Source organism: Aquarana catesbeiana, linkage group LG11 (genome assembly GCF_042186555.1).
Source record: "Aquarana catesbeiana isolate 2022-GZ linkage group LG11, ASM4218655v1, whole genome shotgun sequence".
Taxonomy (NCBI): Eukaryota; Metazoa; Chordata; class Amphibia; order Anura; family Ranidae; genus Aquarana; species Aquarana catesbeiana.
In genome coordinates, this window is record NC_133334.1 from 283,833,724 (window position 1) to 283,850,485 (window position 16,762).

The 16,762-nt window shown below is 53.5% G+C and overlaps 1 protein-coding gene across 1 annotated transcript in view; it reads right to left on the minus strand.

The window, feature by feature from the left end:
• TERB1 (telomere repeat binding bouquet formation protein 1) overlaps positions 1–12,601 on the minus strand; it is a 116,677-nt gene extending 104,076 nt beyond the window's left edge. Inside the window, exons 1-3 of the mRNA XM_073605981.1 lie at positions 12,493–12,601; positions 3,241–3,369; positions 1,582–1,713 (exon numbers count right to left, since the gene is read on the minus strand). Of these exons, the coding sequence (XP_073462082.1) occupies positions 1,582–1,713; positions 3,241–3,369; positions 12,493–12,601 (370 nt within the window). The remainder of the gene's footprint in view (positions 1–1,581; positions 1,714–3,240; positions 3,370–12,492) is intronic.
• Between the last annotated feature and the right edge of the window lie 4,161 nt (positions 12,602–16,762).

Here is a 16,762-nt window from a genome sequence, read left to right on the forward strand (position 1 = left end):
TCTATAATACTCTGTAATGCTCTCTGTAATACTCTGTAATGCTCTGTAATACTCTGTAATACTCTGTAATGCTCTCTGTAATGCTCTATAATACTCTGTAATGCTCTATAATATTCTGTAATACTCTGTAATGCTCTATAATACTCTGTAATACTCTGTAATGCTCTCTGTAATACTCTATAATATTCTGTAATGCTCTATAATACTCTGTAATACTCTGTAATGCTCTGTAACACTCTGTAATACTCTTTAATGCTCTGTAACACTCTGTAATACTCTGTAATGCTCTATAATACTCTGTAATACTCTGTAATGCTCTATAATACTCTATAATACTCTGTAATACTCTGTAATAGTCTATAATACTCTATAATACTCTGTAATACTCTGTAATAGTCTATAATACTCTGTAATGCTCTGTAATACTCTGTAATGCTCTGTAACACTCTGTAATACTCTGTAATGCTCTATAATACTCTGTAATGCTATGTAATACTCTGTAATACTCTGTAATGCTCTGTAATACTCTGTAATACTCTGTAATGCTCTCTGTAATACTCTATAATACTCTGTAATGCTCTATAATACTCTGTAATACTCTGTAATGCTCTATAATACTCTGTAATACTCTGTAATGCTCTCTGTAATACTCTATAATACTCTGTAATGCTCTATAATACTCTGTAATACTCTGTAATGCTCTCTGTAATACTCTATAATACTCTGTAATGCTCTATAATACTCTGTAATACTCTGTAATGCTCTGTAACACTCTGTAATACTCTGTAATGCTCTGTAACACTCTGTAATACTCTGTAATGCTCTATAATACTCTGTAATGCTCTATAATACTCTGTAATACTCTGTAGTACTCTGTAATGCTCTCTGTAATACTCTATAATACTCTGTAATGCTCTATAATACTCTGTAACGCTCTATAATACTCTGTAATACTCTGTAATGCTCTATAATACTCTGTAATGCTCTCTGTAATACTCTGTAATGCTCTGTAATACTCTGTAATGCTCTGTAATGCTCTGTAATACTCTGTAATGCTCTCTGTAATACTCTATAATACTCTGTAATGCTCTATAATACTCTGTAATACTCTGTAATGCTCTGTAACACTCTGTAATGCTCTATAATACTCTGTAATACTCTGTAATACTCTGTAATGCTCTCTGTAATACTCTATAATACTCTGTAATGCTCTATAATACTCTGTAATGCTCTGTAATGCTCTCTGTAATACTCTATAATACTCTGTAATGCTCTATAATACTCTGTAATACTCTGTAATGCTCTGTAACACTCTGTAATACTCTTTAATGTTCTGTAACACTCTGTAATACTCTGTAATGCTCTGTAATACTCTGTAATACTCTGTAATGCTCTATAATACTCTGTAATGCTCTGTAATACTCTATAATGCTCTCTGTAATACTCTATAATACTCTGTAATGCTCTATAATACTCTGTAATACTCTGGAATACTCTCTGTAATACTCTATAATACTCTATAATGCTCTGTAATGCTCTGTAATAAGAGATTTTCTGGTTTAATAAGGAAAACAAACTTACTGTTATTAGAAACCAGAACCAGAAGAAGGAAAACTGATATCCTTTTAAAACTGACAGACGATCGATCATCAGATAACACAATACTGACATCTTTGAAAAGCTCCGGAATGCACAACGTCTGCTGGCAAAATACTGAATGAGACAAAAACGTCATGAAATCTTCTTCCTGCAGCCCCTCGTCCCATCTAGACATAGAATAATACAAATTCCTCCTCCGCATCTCCCACACACCGGCCAGACCAGTGAACATCCCCGGGTCCCCCGAGTGTTGGAGATGTATCTTCTCTCCCCCTTATATTTTGGCTTTGCCCCGTCATTGGGCGGTTTTGGGAAGAGGTTACACAAAATCTCTCTATTCTCACAGCTCTGTTCACCATCCAGGTATATCGGTCGGGTTTCCCAGAAGATCCAGTGAATTCAGAGACACTCGGAACGATGGGGCGGGCTTCTTTTTTATGCCCAGTCCTCCTCCAATGGAAAAGTTCTGTGGCTTGTGCTCTGACCAATAGGAAAGGACTGGTGAACAAGGCTCCCTATCTATTTACATTGGGGGTGTCCTAGGAAGTCTGAGAAGGTACGGGGCAGCTGGATGTAGGTGACAGATACAAGCAGGTAGTTCCTCAAGCGGGTAGTTCCCCAAGCGGGAAGTTCCCCAAGCGGGTAGTTCCCCTCTGTACCCCTCCCCCTCTATTCTGGGTACAGAGATGGTTTTTGCAGAAGAGAAGGCAGACATGGCGGGTTTATTTATTGTTCTCCTCAGTTGCTTGCACTGTTCTAGATTGCGCTGTGGCTCTGTTCCTCCCTATATCCGGTTGCCGGGGGTGATGTATCCTTTGGGGGGCCTATGTCTTAATTTTTGTCCCGATGTCCTCACCTGGTTTATATCATCTCATATCATAAATAGGGGTACACCAAATACATTTTATAAACGATGGGAGCCATGGTTGGCGGCCCCAGGTCTTTAGTATCCTTCAGATTCCTGGTCGATCCTGCGATGATATTGTATGATCTCCATAACATATACAGTAGAGCAATGACTGATCTCTACAAGGTCACTTCAGACGCTCGGTTGTTGCACACGATCTATAGATAAAGGGGTTGGTCATATTTGTGAGATGTCTGGGACTAATCTGGTCTATATAAATAGAAGTGGGACTCTTCTTCTACACCGTGCAATCATATAGTGCTTGTCAAGATGTTACCTGAGATACAATGTTACCAAACCCTGTTCATATCTTCTCTGAATCTTCTCTGAATTGTGTATCTCTGCTGTGTGACTAAAAACAGAAATGTCGGCTTGGAAGCTTACATGTTTGTACAATGTGAGGACAGGTGAATATTTTGGGTGTTTGTTACACCATTACCTTTTTTTTTTTTTTTAATGTAAAAACATGTAAAAACTTCAAAAAAAATTATTGAAAACAAATAAATAAAAAGATATGGTTAAGGGGAGTCTGCTATTCTGGTGGGGGGGGGGGGGGGGTAACCATTATTGCCTCCTGGGGGTAGTTTGTGACTGTTATTCTATATATTTTTTTGTACTGCTATTTTTGGACTTTATACTTTTAAAACTCAAACAGAATTTGCATAAAAAATAAATGAATAAAAATATAATCTTTGTGCACAAAGCTGACAATCTGTTATGTGAGACATGATTACCGTTACTCTCTGCGAGGATTCCGAGAGTGTAGAAGGAGATCTCCTTCAATGTCAGGTGAGTGCTGGATCTCACCAAACTCACGATGAAGAGCAATCCACCAATTTCTCTGAAGTACTCACAGGCATCACCTGCAGAAAATACAAGAGGAGTCTGAGATTCATGTCAATGTATATTTTCATCAACTGAATAATAATCATTTTATAATACAATAATATAAGTACTCTGCCACCCTCGTGAGATCTATATACCATCAGAGGCCCCCGTCCTCCATACATTGCCCTTCCCTCTACACGGAACACCCCCATCTTCACCCCTCACCTCCCTTATAGGCCCCACCTCTCTGAGGTCCCCTGCCTTATCTGCCCCACCTCTCTGAGGTCTCCTCCCTTATCTCCCCCACCTCTCTGGTGTCTCCTCCCTTATCTCCCCCACCTCTCTGGTGTCTCCTCCCTTATCTCCCCCACCTCTCTGGTGTCTCCTCCCTTATCTCCCCCACCTCTCTGGTGTCTCCTCCCTTATCTCCCCCACCTCTCTGGTGTCTCCTCCCTTATCTCCCCCACCTCTCTGGTGTCACCTCCCTTATAGGCCCCACCTCTCTGGGGTCTCCTCCCTTATCTCCCCCACCTCTCTGGGGTCTCCTCCCTTATCTCCCCCACCTCTCTGGGGTCTCCTCCCTTATCTCCCCCACCTCTCTGGTGTCTCCTCCCTTATCTCCCCCACCTCTCTGGGGTCTCCTCCCTTATCTCCCCCACCTCCCTGGTGTCTCCTCCCTTATCTCCCCCACCTCTCTGGTGTTTCCTCCCTTATCTCCCCCGCCTCTCTGGGGTCTCCTCCCTTATCTCCCCCACCTCGCTGGTGTCTCCTCCCTGATCTCCCCCACCTCTCTGGGGTCTCCTCCCTTATCTCCCCCACCTCTCTGGGGTCTCCTCCCTTATCTCCCCCACCTCTCTGGGGTCTCCTCCCTTATAGGCCCCACCTCTCTGGGGTCTCCTCCCTTATCTGCCCCACCTCTCTGGTGTCTCCTCCCTTATCTCCCCCACCTCTCTGGGGTCTCCTCCCTTATCTCCCCCACCTCTCTGGGGTCTCCTCCCTTATCTCCCCCACCTCTCTGGGGTCTCCTCCCTTATCTCCCCCACCTCTCTGGGGTCTCCTCCCTTATCTCCCCCACCTCTCTGGTGTCACCTCCCTTATAGGCCCCACCTCTCTGGGGTCTCCTCCCTTATCTCCCCCACCTCTCTGGGGTCTCCTCCCTTATCTCCCCCACCTCTCTGGTGTCTCCTCCTTTATCTCCCCCGCCTCTCTGGGGTCTCCTCCCTTATCTCCCCCACCTCCCTGGTGTCTCCTCCCTTATCTCCCCCACCTCTCTGGTGTTTCCTCCCTTATCTCCCCCGCCTCGCTGGTGTCTCCTCCCTGATCTCCCCCACCTCTCTGGTGTCTCCTCCCTGATCTCCCCCACCTCTCTGGTGTCTCCTCCCTGATCTCCCCTACCTCTCTGGTGTCTCCTCCCTGATCTCCCCCACCTCTCTGGGGTCTCCTCCCTTATCTCCCCCACCTCTCTGGGGTCTCCTCCCTTATCTCCCCCACCTCTCTGGCGTTTCCTCCCTTATCTCCCCCGCCTCGCTGGTGTCTCCTCCCTGATCTCCCCCACCTCTCTGGTGTCTCCTCCCTGATCTCCCCCACCTCTCTGGTGTCTCCTCCCTGATCTCCCCCACCTCTCTGGGGTCTCCTCCCTTATCTCCCCCACCTCTCTGGGGTCTCCTCCCTTATCTCCCCCACCTCTCTGGGGTCTCCTCCCTTATCTCCCCCACCTCTCTGGTGTCTCCTCCCTTATCTGCCCCACCTCTCTGGTGTCTCCTCCCTTATCTCCCCCACCTCTCTGGGGTCTCCTCCCTTATCTCCCCCACCTCTCTGGGGTCTCCTCCCTTATCTCCCCCACCTCTCTGGTGTCTCCTCCCTGATCTCCCCCACCTCTCTGGGGTCTCCTCCCTTATCTCCCCCACCTCTCTGGGGTCTCCTCCCTTATCTCCCCCACCTCTCTGGGGTCTCCTCCCTTATCTCCCCCACCTCTCTGGCGTTTCCTCCCTTATCTCCCCCGCCTCGCTGGCGTCTCCTCCCTGATCTCCCCCACCTCTCTGGTGTCTCCTCCCTGATCTCCCCCACCTCTCTGGTGTCTCCTCCCTGATCTCCCCCACCTCTCTGGGGTCTCCTCCCTTATCTCCCCCACCTCTCTGGGGTCTCCTCCCTTATCTCCCCCACCTCTCTGGGGTCTCCTCCCTTATCTGCCCCACCTCTCTGGTGTCTCCTCCCTTATCTCCCCCACCTCTCTGGGGTCTCCTCCCTTATCTCCCCCACCTCTCTGGTGTCTCCTCCCTTATCTGCCCCACCTCTCTGGTGTCTCCTCCCTTATCTCCCCCACCTCTCTGGTGTCTCCTCCCTTATCTCCCCCACCTCTCTGGGGTCTCCTCCCTTATCTCCCCCACCTCTCTGGTGTCTCCTCCCTTATCTCCCCCACCTCTCTGGGGTCTCCTCCCTTATCTCCCCTACCTCTCTGGGGTCTCCTCCCTTATCTCCCCCACCTCTCTGGGGTCTCCTCCCTTATTTCCCCCACCTCTCTGGTGTCTCCTCCCTTATCTCCCCCGCCTCTCTGGGGTCTCCTCCCTTATCTCCCCCACCTCCCTGGTGTCTCCTCCCTTATCTCCCCCACCTCTCTGGTGTTTCCTCCCTTATCTCCCCCGCCTCGCTTGTGTCTCCTCCCTGATCTCCCCCACCTCTCTGGGGTCTCCTCCCTGATCTCCCCCACCTCTCTGGGGTCTCCTCCCTTATCTCCCCCACCTCTCTGGTGTCTCCTCCCTTATCTCCCCCACCTCTCTGGTGTCTCCTCCCTTATCTCCCCCACCTCTCTGGGGTCTCCTCCCTTATCTCCCACACCTCTCTGGGGTCTCCTCCCTTATCTCCCCCACCTCTCTGGTGTCTCCTCCCTTATCTCCCCCACCTCTCTGGGGTCTCCTCCCTTATCTCCCACACCTCTCTGGGGTCTCCTCCCTTATCTCCCCCACCTCTCTGGTGTCTCCTCCCTTATCTCCCCCACCTCTCTGGGGTCTCCTCCCTTATCTCCCCCACCTCTCTGGTGTCACCTCCCTTATAGGCCCCACCTCTCTGGGGTCTCCTCCCTTATCTGCCCCACCTCTCTGGGGTCTCCTCCCTTATCTGCCCCACCTCTCTGGGGTCTCCTCCCTTATCTCCCCCACCTCTCTGGGGTCTCCTCCCTTATCTCCCCCACCTCTCTGGGGTCTCCTCCCTTATCTCCCCCACCTCTCTGGTGTCACCTCCCTTATAGGCCCCACCTCTCTGGGGTCTCCTCCCTTATCTCCCCCACCTCTCTGGGGTCTCCTCCCTTATCTCCCCCACCTCTCTGGTGTCTCCTCCTTTATCTCCCCCGCCTCTCTGGGGTCTCCTCCCTTATCTCCCCCACCTCTCTGGTGTTTCCTCCCTTATCTCCCCAGCCTCGCTGGTGTCTCCTCCCTGATCTCCCCCACCTCTCTGGTGTCTCCTCCCTGATCTCCCCCACCTCTCTGGTGTCTCCTCCCTGATCTCCCCCACCTCTCTGGTGTCTCCTCCCTGATCTCCCCCCACCTCTCTGGGGTCTCCTCCCTTATCTCCCCCACCTCTCTGGGGTCTTCTCCCTTATCTCCCCCACCTCTCTGGGGTCTCCTCCCTTATCTGCCCCACCTCTCTGGTGTCTCCTCCCTTATCTCCCCCACCTCTCTGGGGTCTCCTCCCTTATCTCCCCCACCTCTCTGGTGTCTCCTCCCTTATCTGCCCCACCTCTCTGGTGTCTCCTCCCTTATCTCCCCCACCTCTCTGGGGTCTCCTCCCTTATCTCCCCCACCTCTCTGGGGTCTCCTCCCTTATCTCCCCCACCTCTCTGGTGTCTCCTCCCTTATCTCCCCCACCTCTCTGGTGTCTCCTCCCTTATCTCCCCCACCTCTCTGGGGTCTCCTCCCTTATCTCCCCTACCTCTCTGGGGTCTCCTCCCTTATCTCCCCCACCTCTCTGGTGTCTCCTCCCTTATCTCCCCTACCTCTCTGGTGTCTCCTCCCTTATCTCCCCCACCTCTCTGGGGTCTCCTCCCTTATCTCCCCCACCTCTCTGGTGTCTCCTCCCTTATCTCCCCCACCTCTCTGGTGTCTCCTCCCTTATCTGCCCCACCTCTCTGGTGTCTCCTCCCTTATCTCCCCCACCTCTCTGGGGTCTCCTCCCTTATCTCTCCCACCTCTCTGGGGTCTCCTCCCTTATCTCCCCCGCCTCTCTGGGGTCTCCTCCCTTATCTCCCCCACCTCCCTGGTGTCTCCTCCCTTATCTCCCCCACCTCTCTGGTGTTTCCTCCCTTATCTCCCCCGCCTCGCTGGTGTCTCCTCCCTGATCTCCCCCACCTCTCTGGGGTCTCCTCCCTTATCTCCCCCACCTCTCTGGGGTCTCCTCCCTTATCTCCCCCACCTCTCTGGGGTCTCCTCCCTTATCTCCCCCACCTCTCTGGTGTCACCTCCCTTATAGGCCCCACCTCTCTGGGGTCTCCTCCCTTATCTGCCCCACCTCTCTGGGGTCTCCTCCCTTATCTGCCCCACCTCTCTGGTGTCTCCTCCCTTATCTCCCCCACCTCTCTGGGGTCTCCTCCCTTATCTCCCCCACCTCTCTGGGGTCTCCTCCCTTATCTCCCCCACCTCTCTGGGGTCTCCTCCCTTATCTCCCCCACCTCTCTGGGGTCTCCTCCCTTATCTCCCCCACCTCTCTGGGGTCTCCTCCCTTATCTCCCCCACCTCTCTGGTGTCACCTCCCTTATAGGCCCCACCTCTCTGGGGTCTCCTCCCTTATCTCCCCCACCTCTCTGGGGTCTCCTCCCTTATCTCCCCCACCTCTCTGGTGTCTCCTCCTTTATCTCCCCCGCCTCTCTGGGGTCTCCTCCCTTATCTCCCCCACCTCCCTGGTGTCTCCTCCCTTATCTCCCCCACCTCTCTGGTGTTTCCTCCCTTATCTCCCCCGCCTCGCTGGTGTCTCCTCCCTGATCTCCCCCACCTCTCTGGTGTCTCCTCCCTGATCTCCCCCACCTCTCTGGTGTCTCCTCCCTGATCTCCCCCACCTCTCTGGTGTCTCCTCCCTGATCTCCCCCACCTCTCTGGTGTCTCCTCCCTGATCTCCCCCACCTCTCTGGTGTCTCCTCCCTGATCTCCCCCACCTCTCTGGTGTCTCCTCCCTGATCTCCCCCACCTCTCTGGTGTCTCCTCCCTGATCTCCCCCACCTCTCTGGGGTCTCCTCCCTTATCTCCCCCACCTCTCTGGGGTCTTCTCCCTTATCTCCCCCACCTCTCTGGGGTCTCCTCCCTTATCTGCCCCACCTCTCTGGTGTCTCCTCCCTTATCTCCCCCACCTCTCTGGGGTCTCCTCCCTTATCTCCCCCACCTCTCTGGTGTCTCCTCCCTTATCTGCCCCACCTCTCTGGTGTCTCCTCCCTTATCTCCCCCACCTCTCTGGGGTCTCCTCCCTTATCTCCCCCACCTCTCTGGGGTCTCCTCCCTTATCTCCCCCACCTCTCTGGTGTCTCCTCCCTTATCTCCCCCACCTCTCTGGTGTCTCCTCCCTTATCTCCCCCACCTCTCTGGGGTCTCCTCCCTTATCTCCCCTACCTCTCTGGGGTCTCCTCCCTTATCTCCCCCACCTCTCTGGTGTCTCCTCCCTTATCTCCCCTACCTCTCTGGGGTCTCCTCCCTTATCTCCCCCACCTCTCTGGGGTCTCCTCCCTTATCTCCCCCACCTCTCTGGTGTCTCCTCCCTGATCTCCCCCACCTCTCTGGTGTCTCCTCCCTTATCTCCCCCACCTCTCTGGCGTCTCCTCCCTTATCTCCCCCACCTCTCTGGTGTCTCCTCCCTTATCTCCCCCACCTCTCTGGTGTCTCCTCCCTTATCTGCCCCACCTCTCTGGTGTCTCCTCCCTTATCTCCCCCACCTCTCTGGGGTCTCCTCCCTTATCTCCCCCACCTCTCTGGGGTCTCCTCCCTTATCTCCCCCACCTCTCTGGTGTCTCCTCCCTTATCTCCCCCACCTCTCTGGGGTCTCCTCCCTTATCTCCCCCACCTCTCTGGGGTCTCCTCCCTTATCTCCCCCACCTCTCTGGTGTCTCCTCCCTTATCTCCCCCACCTCTCTGGTGTCTCCTCCCTTATCTCCCCCACCTCTCTGGGGTCTCCTCCCTTATCTCCCCTACCTCTCTGGGGTCTCCTCCCTTATCTCCCCCACCTCTCTGGTGTCTCCTCCCTTATCTCCCCTACCTCTCTGGTGTCTCCTCCCTTATCTCCCCCACCTCTCTGGGGTCTCCTCCCTTATCTCCCCCACCTCTCTGGTGTCTCCTCCCTGATCTCCCCCACCTCTCTGGCGTCTCCTCCCTTATCTCCCCCACCTCTCTGGCGTCTCCTCCCTTATCTCCCCCACCTCTCTGGTGTCTCCTCCCTTATCTCCCCCACCTCTCTGGTGTCTCCTCCCTTATCTGCCCCACCTCTCTGGTGTCTCCTCCCTTATCTCCCCCACCTCTCTGGTGTCTCCTCCCTGATCTCCCCCACCTCTCTGGCGTCTCCTCCCTTATCTCCCCCACCTCTCTGGTGTCTCCTCCCTTATCTCCCCCACCTCTCTGGTGTCTCCTCCCTTATCTGCCCCACCTCTCTGGTGTCTCCTCCCTTATCTCCCCCACCTCTCTGGTGTCTCCTCCCTTATCTCCCCCACCTCTCTGGTGTCTCCTCCCTTATCTCCCCCACCTCTCTGGTGTCTCCTCCCTTATCTCCCCCACCTCTCTGGTGTCTCCTCCCTTATCTGCCCCACCTCTCTGGTGTCTCCTCCCTTATCTCCCCCACCTCTCTGGTGTCTCCTCCCTTATCTCCCCCACCTCTCTGGTGTCTCCTCCCTTATCTCCCCCACCTCTCTGGCGTCTCCTCCCTTATCTCCCCCACCTCTCTGGTGTCTCCTCCCTTATCTCCCCCACCTCTCTGGTGTCTCCTCCCTGATCTCCCCCACCTCTCTGGCGTCTCCTCCCTTATCTCCCCCACCTCTCTGGTGTCTCCTCCCTTATCTCCCCCACCTCTCTGGTGTCTCCTCCCTTATCTGCCCCACCTCTCTGGTGTCTCCTCCCTTATCTCCCCCACCTCTCTGGTGTCTCCTCCCTTATCTCCCCCACCTCTCTGGTGTCTCCTCCCTTATCTCCCCCACCTCTCTGGTGTCTCCTCCCTTATCTCCCCCACCTCTCTGGTGTCTCCTCCCTTATCTGCCCCACCTCTCTGGTGTCTCCTCCCTTATCTCCCCCACCTCTCTGGTGTCTCCTCCCTTATCTCCCCCACCTCTCTGGTGTCTCCTCCCTTATCTCCCCCACCTCTCTGGCGTCTCCTCCCTTATCTCCCCCACCTCTCTGGTGTCTCCTCCCTTATCTCCCCCACCTCTCTGGTGTCTCCTCCCTTATCTGCCCCACCTCTCTGGTGTCTCCTCCCTTATCTCCCCCACCTCTCTGGTGTCTCCTCCCTTATCTCCCCCACCTCTCTGGTGTCTCCTCCCTTATCTCCCCCACCTGTCTGGGGTCTCCTCCCTTATCTCCCCCACCTCTCTGGGGTCTCCTCCCTTATCTCCCCTACCTCTCTGGTGTCTCCTCCCTTATCTCCCCCACCTCTCTGGTGTCTCCTCCCTTATCTGCCCCACCTCTCTGGGGTCTCCTCCCTTATCTCCCCCACCTCTCTGGGGTCTCCTCCCTTATCTCCCCCACCTCTCTGGTGTCTCCTCCCTTATCTCCCCCACCTCTCTGGGGTCTCCTCCCTTATCTGCCCCACCTCTCTGGTGTTTCCTCCCTTATCTCCCCCGCCTCTCTGGTGTCTCCTCCCTTATCTCCCCCACCTCTCTGGTGTCTCCTCCCTGGTGTCTCCCCCACCTCTCTGGTGTCTCCTCCCTTATCTCCCCCACCTCTCTGGGGTCTCTTCCCTTATCTCCCCCACCTCTCTGGGGTCTCCTCCCTTATCTGCCTCACCTCTCTGGGGTCTGCTCCCTTATCTCCCCCACCTCTCTGGGGTCTCTTCCCTTATCTCCCCCACCTCTCTGGGGTCTCCTCCCTTATCTGCCTCACCTCTCTGGTGTCTCCTCCCTTATCTCCCCCACCTCTCTGGGGTCTCTTCCCTTATCTCCCCCACCTCTCTGGTGTCTCCTCCCTTATCTCCCCCACCTCTCTGGGGTCTCCTCCCTTATCTCCCCCACCTCTCTGGGGTCTCCTCCCTTATCTGCCCCACCTCTCTGGTGTTTCCTCCCTTATCTCCCCCGCCTCTCTGGTGTCTCCTCCCTTATCTCCCCCACCTCTCTGGTGTCTCCTCCCTTATCTCCCCCGCCTCCCTGGTGTCTCCCCCACCTCTCTGGTGTTTCCTCCCTTATCTCCCCCGCCTCTCTGGTGTCTCCTCCCTTATCTCCCCCACCTCTCTGGTGTCTCCTCCCTTATCTCCCCCGCCTCCCTGGTGTCTCCCCCACCTCTCTGGTGTCTCCTCCCTTATCTCCCCCACCTCTCTGGGGTCTCCTCCCTTATCTCCCCCACCTCTCTGGGGTCTGCTCCCTTATCTGCCCCACCTCTCTGGTGTTTCCTCCCTTATCTCCCCCACCTCTCTGGTGTCTCCTCCCTTATCTCCCCCACCTCTCTGGTGTCTCCTCCCTTATCTCCCCCGCCTCTCTGGTGTCTCCTCCCTTATCTCCCCCACCTCTCTGGTGTCTCCTCCCTTATCTCCCCCACCTCTCTGGGGTCTCCTCAGGCCGGTGTCGGCGGGGAGATCAGAGCTGCAAAGCTGAGGAATAACAATGGATCTCATGTTCAGAATTCCTAATAATACTCAGCACCACATCTGTGTAGGATATGAAACCCTCATTGTATATAATGAAACACATTTCTGCCCGGAGTTCAGAGCCCATTGGCCGGTTCTGCAGACGCCTGAGATTCAGGGTGTGTCCCTCCCCCCCGTTCAATAGAAGTCACTCGTTAGATCAACTTCTGACAAACCTACAAGTTGGAAAACTTTTCTTGATGAGCGACTGCGGCCGCCGATCAGCGAATTCTGACAGCAGAGAGAGCCGCAGTCACAATATAATGTCCTGGGAGGGGGGGAGGGGATTCTTTCATCCCCCTTGTCTGTGAATAGAGGAGATTCTTATTCCATTCTCCCCCCATTCACAATACAGACGGAGAACTTACTGTTATTCTGGCAGATGGAGCGGATCGCCACCAACGTCTCCTTCTGTAACTCCGGATTATCCATCTCATATTTCAGACATTCCAATAATAATTTCAGATCAGTCTTCATCTCTACAAAGAAAAAATATATGAGAAGAAGGAAAAGTAAAAACAATACAGAGACATGGAAGAAGATTGTGGGAGCGCTCCGCAGGGACACTCATAGAAGATTGTGGGGGCGCTCCGCAAGGACACTCATAGAAGATTGTGGGGGCGCTCCGCAGGGACACTCATAGAAGATTGTGGGGGCGCTCCGCAGGGACACTCATAGAAGATTGTGGGGGCGCTCCGCAGGGACACTCATAGAAGATTGTGGGGGCGCTCCGCAAGGACACTCATAGAAGATTGTGGGGGCGCTCCACAAGGACACTCATAGAAGAAGATTGTGGGGGCGCTCCGCAGGGACACTCATAGAAGATTGTGGGGGCGCTCCGCAAGGACACTCATAGAAGAAGATTGTGGGGGCGCTCCGCAAGGACACTCATAGAAGAAGATTGTGGGGGCGCTCCGCAAGGACACTCATAGAAGATTGTGGGAGCGCTCCGCAGGGACACTCATAGAAGATTGTGGGGGCGCTCCGCAAGGACACTCATAGAAGATTGTGGGGGCGCTCCGCAAGGACACTCATAGAAGATTGTGGGGGCGCTCCGCAAGGACACTCATAGAAGATTGTGGGGGCGCTCCGCAGGGACACTCATAGAAGATTGTGGGGGCGCTCCGCAGGGACACTCATAGAAGATGGTTGTGGGGGTGCTCCGCAGGGACACTCATAGAAGATTGTGGGGGCGCTCCGCAAGGACACTCATAGAAGAAGATTGTGGGGGCGCTCTGCAAGGACACTCATAGAAGAAGATTGTGGGGGCGCTCCGCAAGGACACTCATAGAAGATTGTGGGGGCGCTCCGCAAGGACACTCATAGAAGAAGATTGTGGGGGCGCTCCACAGGGACACTCATAGAAGAAGATTGTGGGGGCGCTCCGCAGGGACACTCATAGAAGAAGATTGTGGGGGCGCTCCGCAAGGACACTCATAGAAGATTGTGGGGGCGCTCCGCAAGGACACTCATAGAAGAAGATTGTGGGGGCGCTCCGCAGGGACACTCATAGAAGAAGATTGTGGGGGCGCTCCGCAGGGACACTCATAGAAGATTGTGGGGGCGCTCCGCAAGGACACTCATAGAAGATTGTGGGGGCGCTCCGCAAGGACACTCATAGAAGATTGTGGGGGCGCTCCGCAGGGACACTCATAGAAGATTGTGGGGGCGCTCCGCAGGGACACTCATAGAAGATTGTGGGGGCGCTCCGCAAGGACACTCATAGAAGATTGTGGGGGTGCTCCGCAAGGACACTCATAGAAGAAGATTGTGGGGGTGCTCCGCAAGGACACTCATAGAAGATGATTGTGGGGGCGCTCCGCAGGGACAATCATAGAAGAAGATTGTGGGGGCGCTCCGCAAGGACACTCATAGAAGAAGATTGTGGGGGCGCTCCGCAGGGACACTCATAAAAGATGGTTGTGGGGGTGCTCCGCAGGGACACTCATAAAAGATGGTTGTGGGGGTGCTCCGCAGGGACGCTCATAAAGAAGATTGTGGGGGCGCTCCGCAGGGACAATCATAGAAGAAGATTGTGGGGGCGCTCCGCAGGGACACTCATAAAAGATGGTTGTGGGGGTGCTCCGCAGGGACACTCATAGAAGAAGATTGTGGGGGCGCTCCGCAGGGACACTCATAGAAGATGGTTGTGGGGGTGCTCCGCAGGGACACTCATAGAAGATTGTGGGGGCGCTTCGCAGGGACGCTCATAGAAGAAGATTGTGGGGGTGCTCCGCAGGGACACTCATAGAAGATGGCTGTGGGGTGCTGCGCAGGGACACTCATAGAAGATTGTGGGGGGGCTCTGCAGGGACGCTCATAGAAGAAGATTGTGGGGGTGCTCCGCAGGGACACTCATAGAAGAAGATTGTTGGGGCGCTTCGCAGGGACACTCATAGAAGAAGATTGTGGGGGTGCTCCGCAGGGACACTCATAGAAGAAAATTGTTGGGGCGCTTCGCAGGGACACTCATAGAAGAAGATTGTGGGGGCGCTCTGCAGGGACACTCATAGAAGAAGATTGTGGGGGCGCTCCGCAGGGACACTCATAGAAGAAGATTGTGGGGGCGCTCCGCAGGGACACTCATAGAAGAAGATTGTGGTGGTACTCCGTAGGGACGCTTATAAAGAAGATTGTGGGGGCGCTCTGCAGGGACACTCATAGAAGAAGATTGTGGGGGCGATCCGTAGGGACGCTCATAAAGAAGATTGTGGGGGCGCTCCGCAGGGACGCTCATAAAGAAGATTGTGGGAGCGCTCCACAGGGACGCTCATAAAGAAGATTGTGGGGGCGCTCCGTAGGGAAGCTCATAAAGAAGATTGTGGGGGCGCTTCGCAGGGACACTCATAGAAGATTGTGGGGGTGCTCCGCAGGGACGCTCATAAAGAAGATTGTGGGGGCGCTCTGCAGGGACACTCATAGAAGAAGATTGTGGGGGCGCTCTGTAGGGACGCTCATAAAGAAGATTGTGGGGGTGCTCCGCAGGGACGCTCATAAAGAAGATTGTGGGGGCGCTCCGCAGGGACACTCATAGAAGAAGATTGTGGGGGCGCTCTGTAGGGACGCTCATAAAGAAGATTGTGGGGGCGCTCTGTAGGGACGCTCATAAAGAAGATTGTGGGGGTGCTCCGTAGGAACGTTCATAAAGAAGATTGTGGGGGCGCTCCGCAGGGACGCTCATAGAACAAGATTGAACAAAGAGGAACCCCCTAAATGGGACTTTGAAAGATCACCAACTCTGATGTAAAAATAAATATCTTTAATAATGAAACGTAAATCTATACAAATAGGTAAAAAGACGTGTAACGTCTATACAATATATATATTAAACATAAAACCAAAACACATAAACATAAAAACAAAATCATGACATACAAAAGAATATCAATACTCTCCAATGGGTAGTGTCCCCTGATACCCGACGCGTTTCCAGTTTTTTAACACCTTCATCAGGGGTAGAGAGTGAAGAATAGTCAGATACATTTTAGTTCAATTCGAGTGATTCCATGTTCAAAAAAGATAGGAGGCGACTATTCCAGTAGTCACAGAGGAACGCCAAACCAGGATAGCCGGATACTTCGAATATAAAAGTGTGTATGGCAGGGAGTGTGCTGGGCAGCAATCAGACTCCACCCACAGAAGGTCAGGACCGGGTGTCGCTAAAACTTCAAATGTGGCAACTCAGTAAGAGAATTGAATCCATGAGTCTCTGGTGTCACACATCCTGAGGAAGATAAGATCCTGCGTGGGGTGTCGTGCCTCTATGTCAGTGCTGCTCTTCTAGAAGAATGGTCAAACCTTCCCATAGACACCCTCCTAAACCTTGTGGACGGCCTTCCCAGAAGAGGTGAAGCTGTTATAGCTGCAAAGGGCGGAGCCAACTCAATATTGAACCCTCCGGACTAAGACTGGGATGTCATTAAAGGTCATGTGTGTGTAAAGGCAGGCGTCCCAATACTTTTGGTGATATAGTGTGTGTAAAGGCAGGCGTCCCAATACTTTTGGTGATATAGTGTGTGTAAAGGCAGGCGTCCCAATACTTTTGGTGATATAGTGTATATATTTAAGCACTGAGAGAGGAGTAACTATAATCTCACCAAATGAGCACAGTGCTCCCCCAGACCGGTGCGCTGCCATCACATTCCTCTGGATGAGCTGAAACAACACAGACCAATCATATGAATCTCGGTGAAGATAAACATTATCCCCAGAGGGCGGCCATTCTGTGCAGAGTATACAGTATATATACACCACCCTGCCCTTCCACCTAGGGGGCGCTGCGTTCTGCTGTGATTAGTGCCAGCCAATGAATGTCCTCTGGCACCCGCCGATCGTCAAGCGATGCTGAATGGAGCTCTGTCTATGTAAACAATGCAGAGCTCTGTCCTGTCAGCGGGGGATGTGCAACGCAGGGAGTAAAATCCATCACATCCCTTAGTGGAAGCAGCACAAAAACACTGGCTAGGCACACATATAACCCTTTACACGCCCCTGATGTCAACCCCTTCCCTGCCAGTGTTATTAGTACAGTGACAGTCTATAGTATTAGCACTGATCACTGTATTAGTGTCATCGGTCCCCAAAAGTGTCAGTTAGTGTCTGATTGTCTGCCGCAATGTCGCAGTCCTGCTAGAAGTT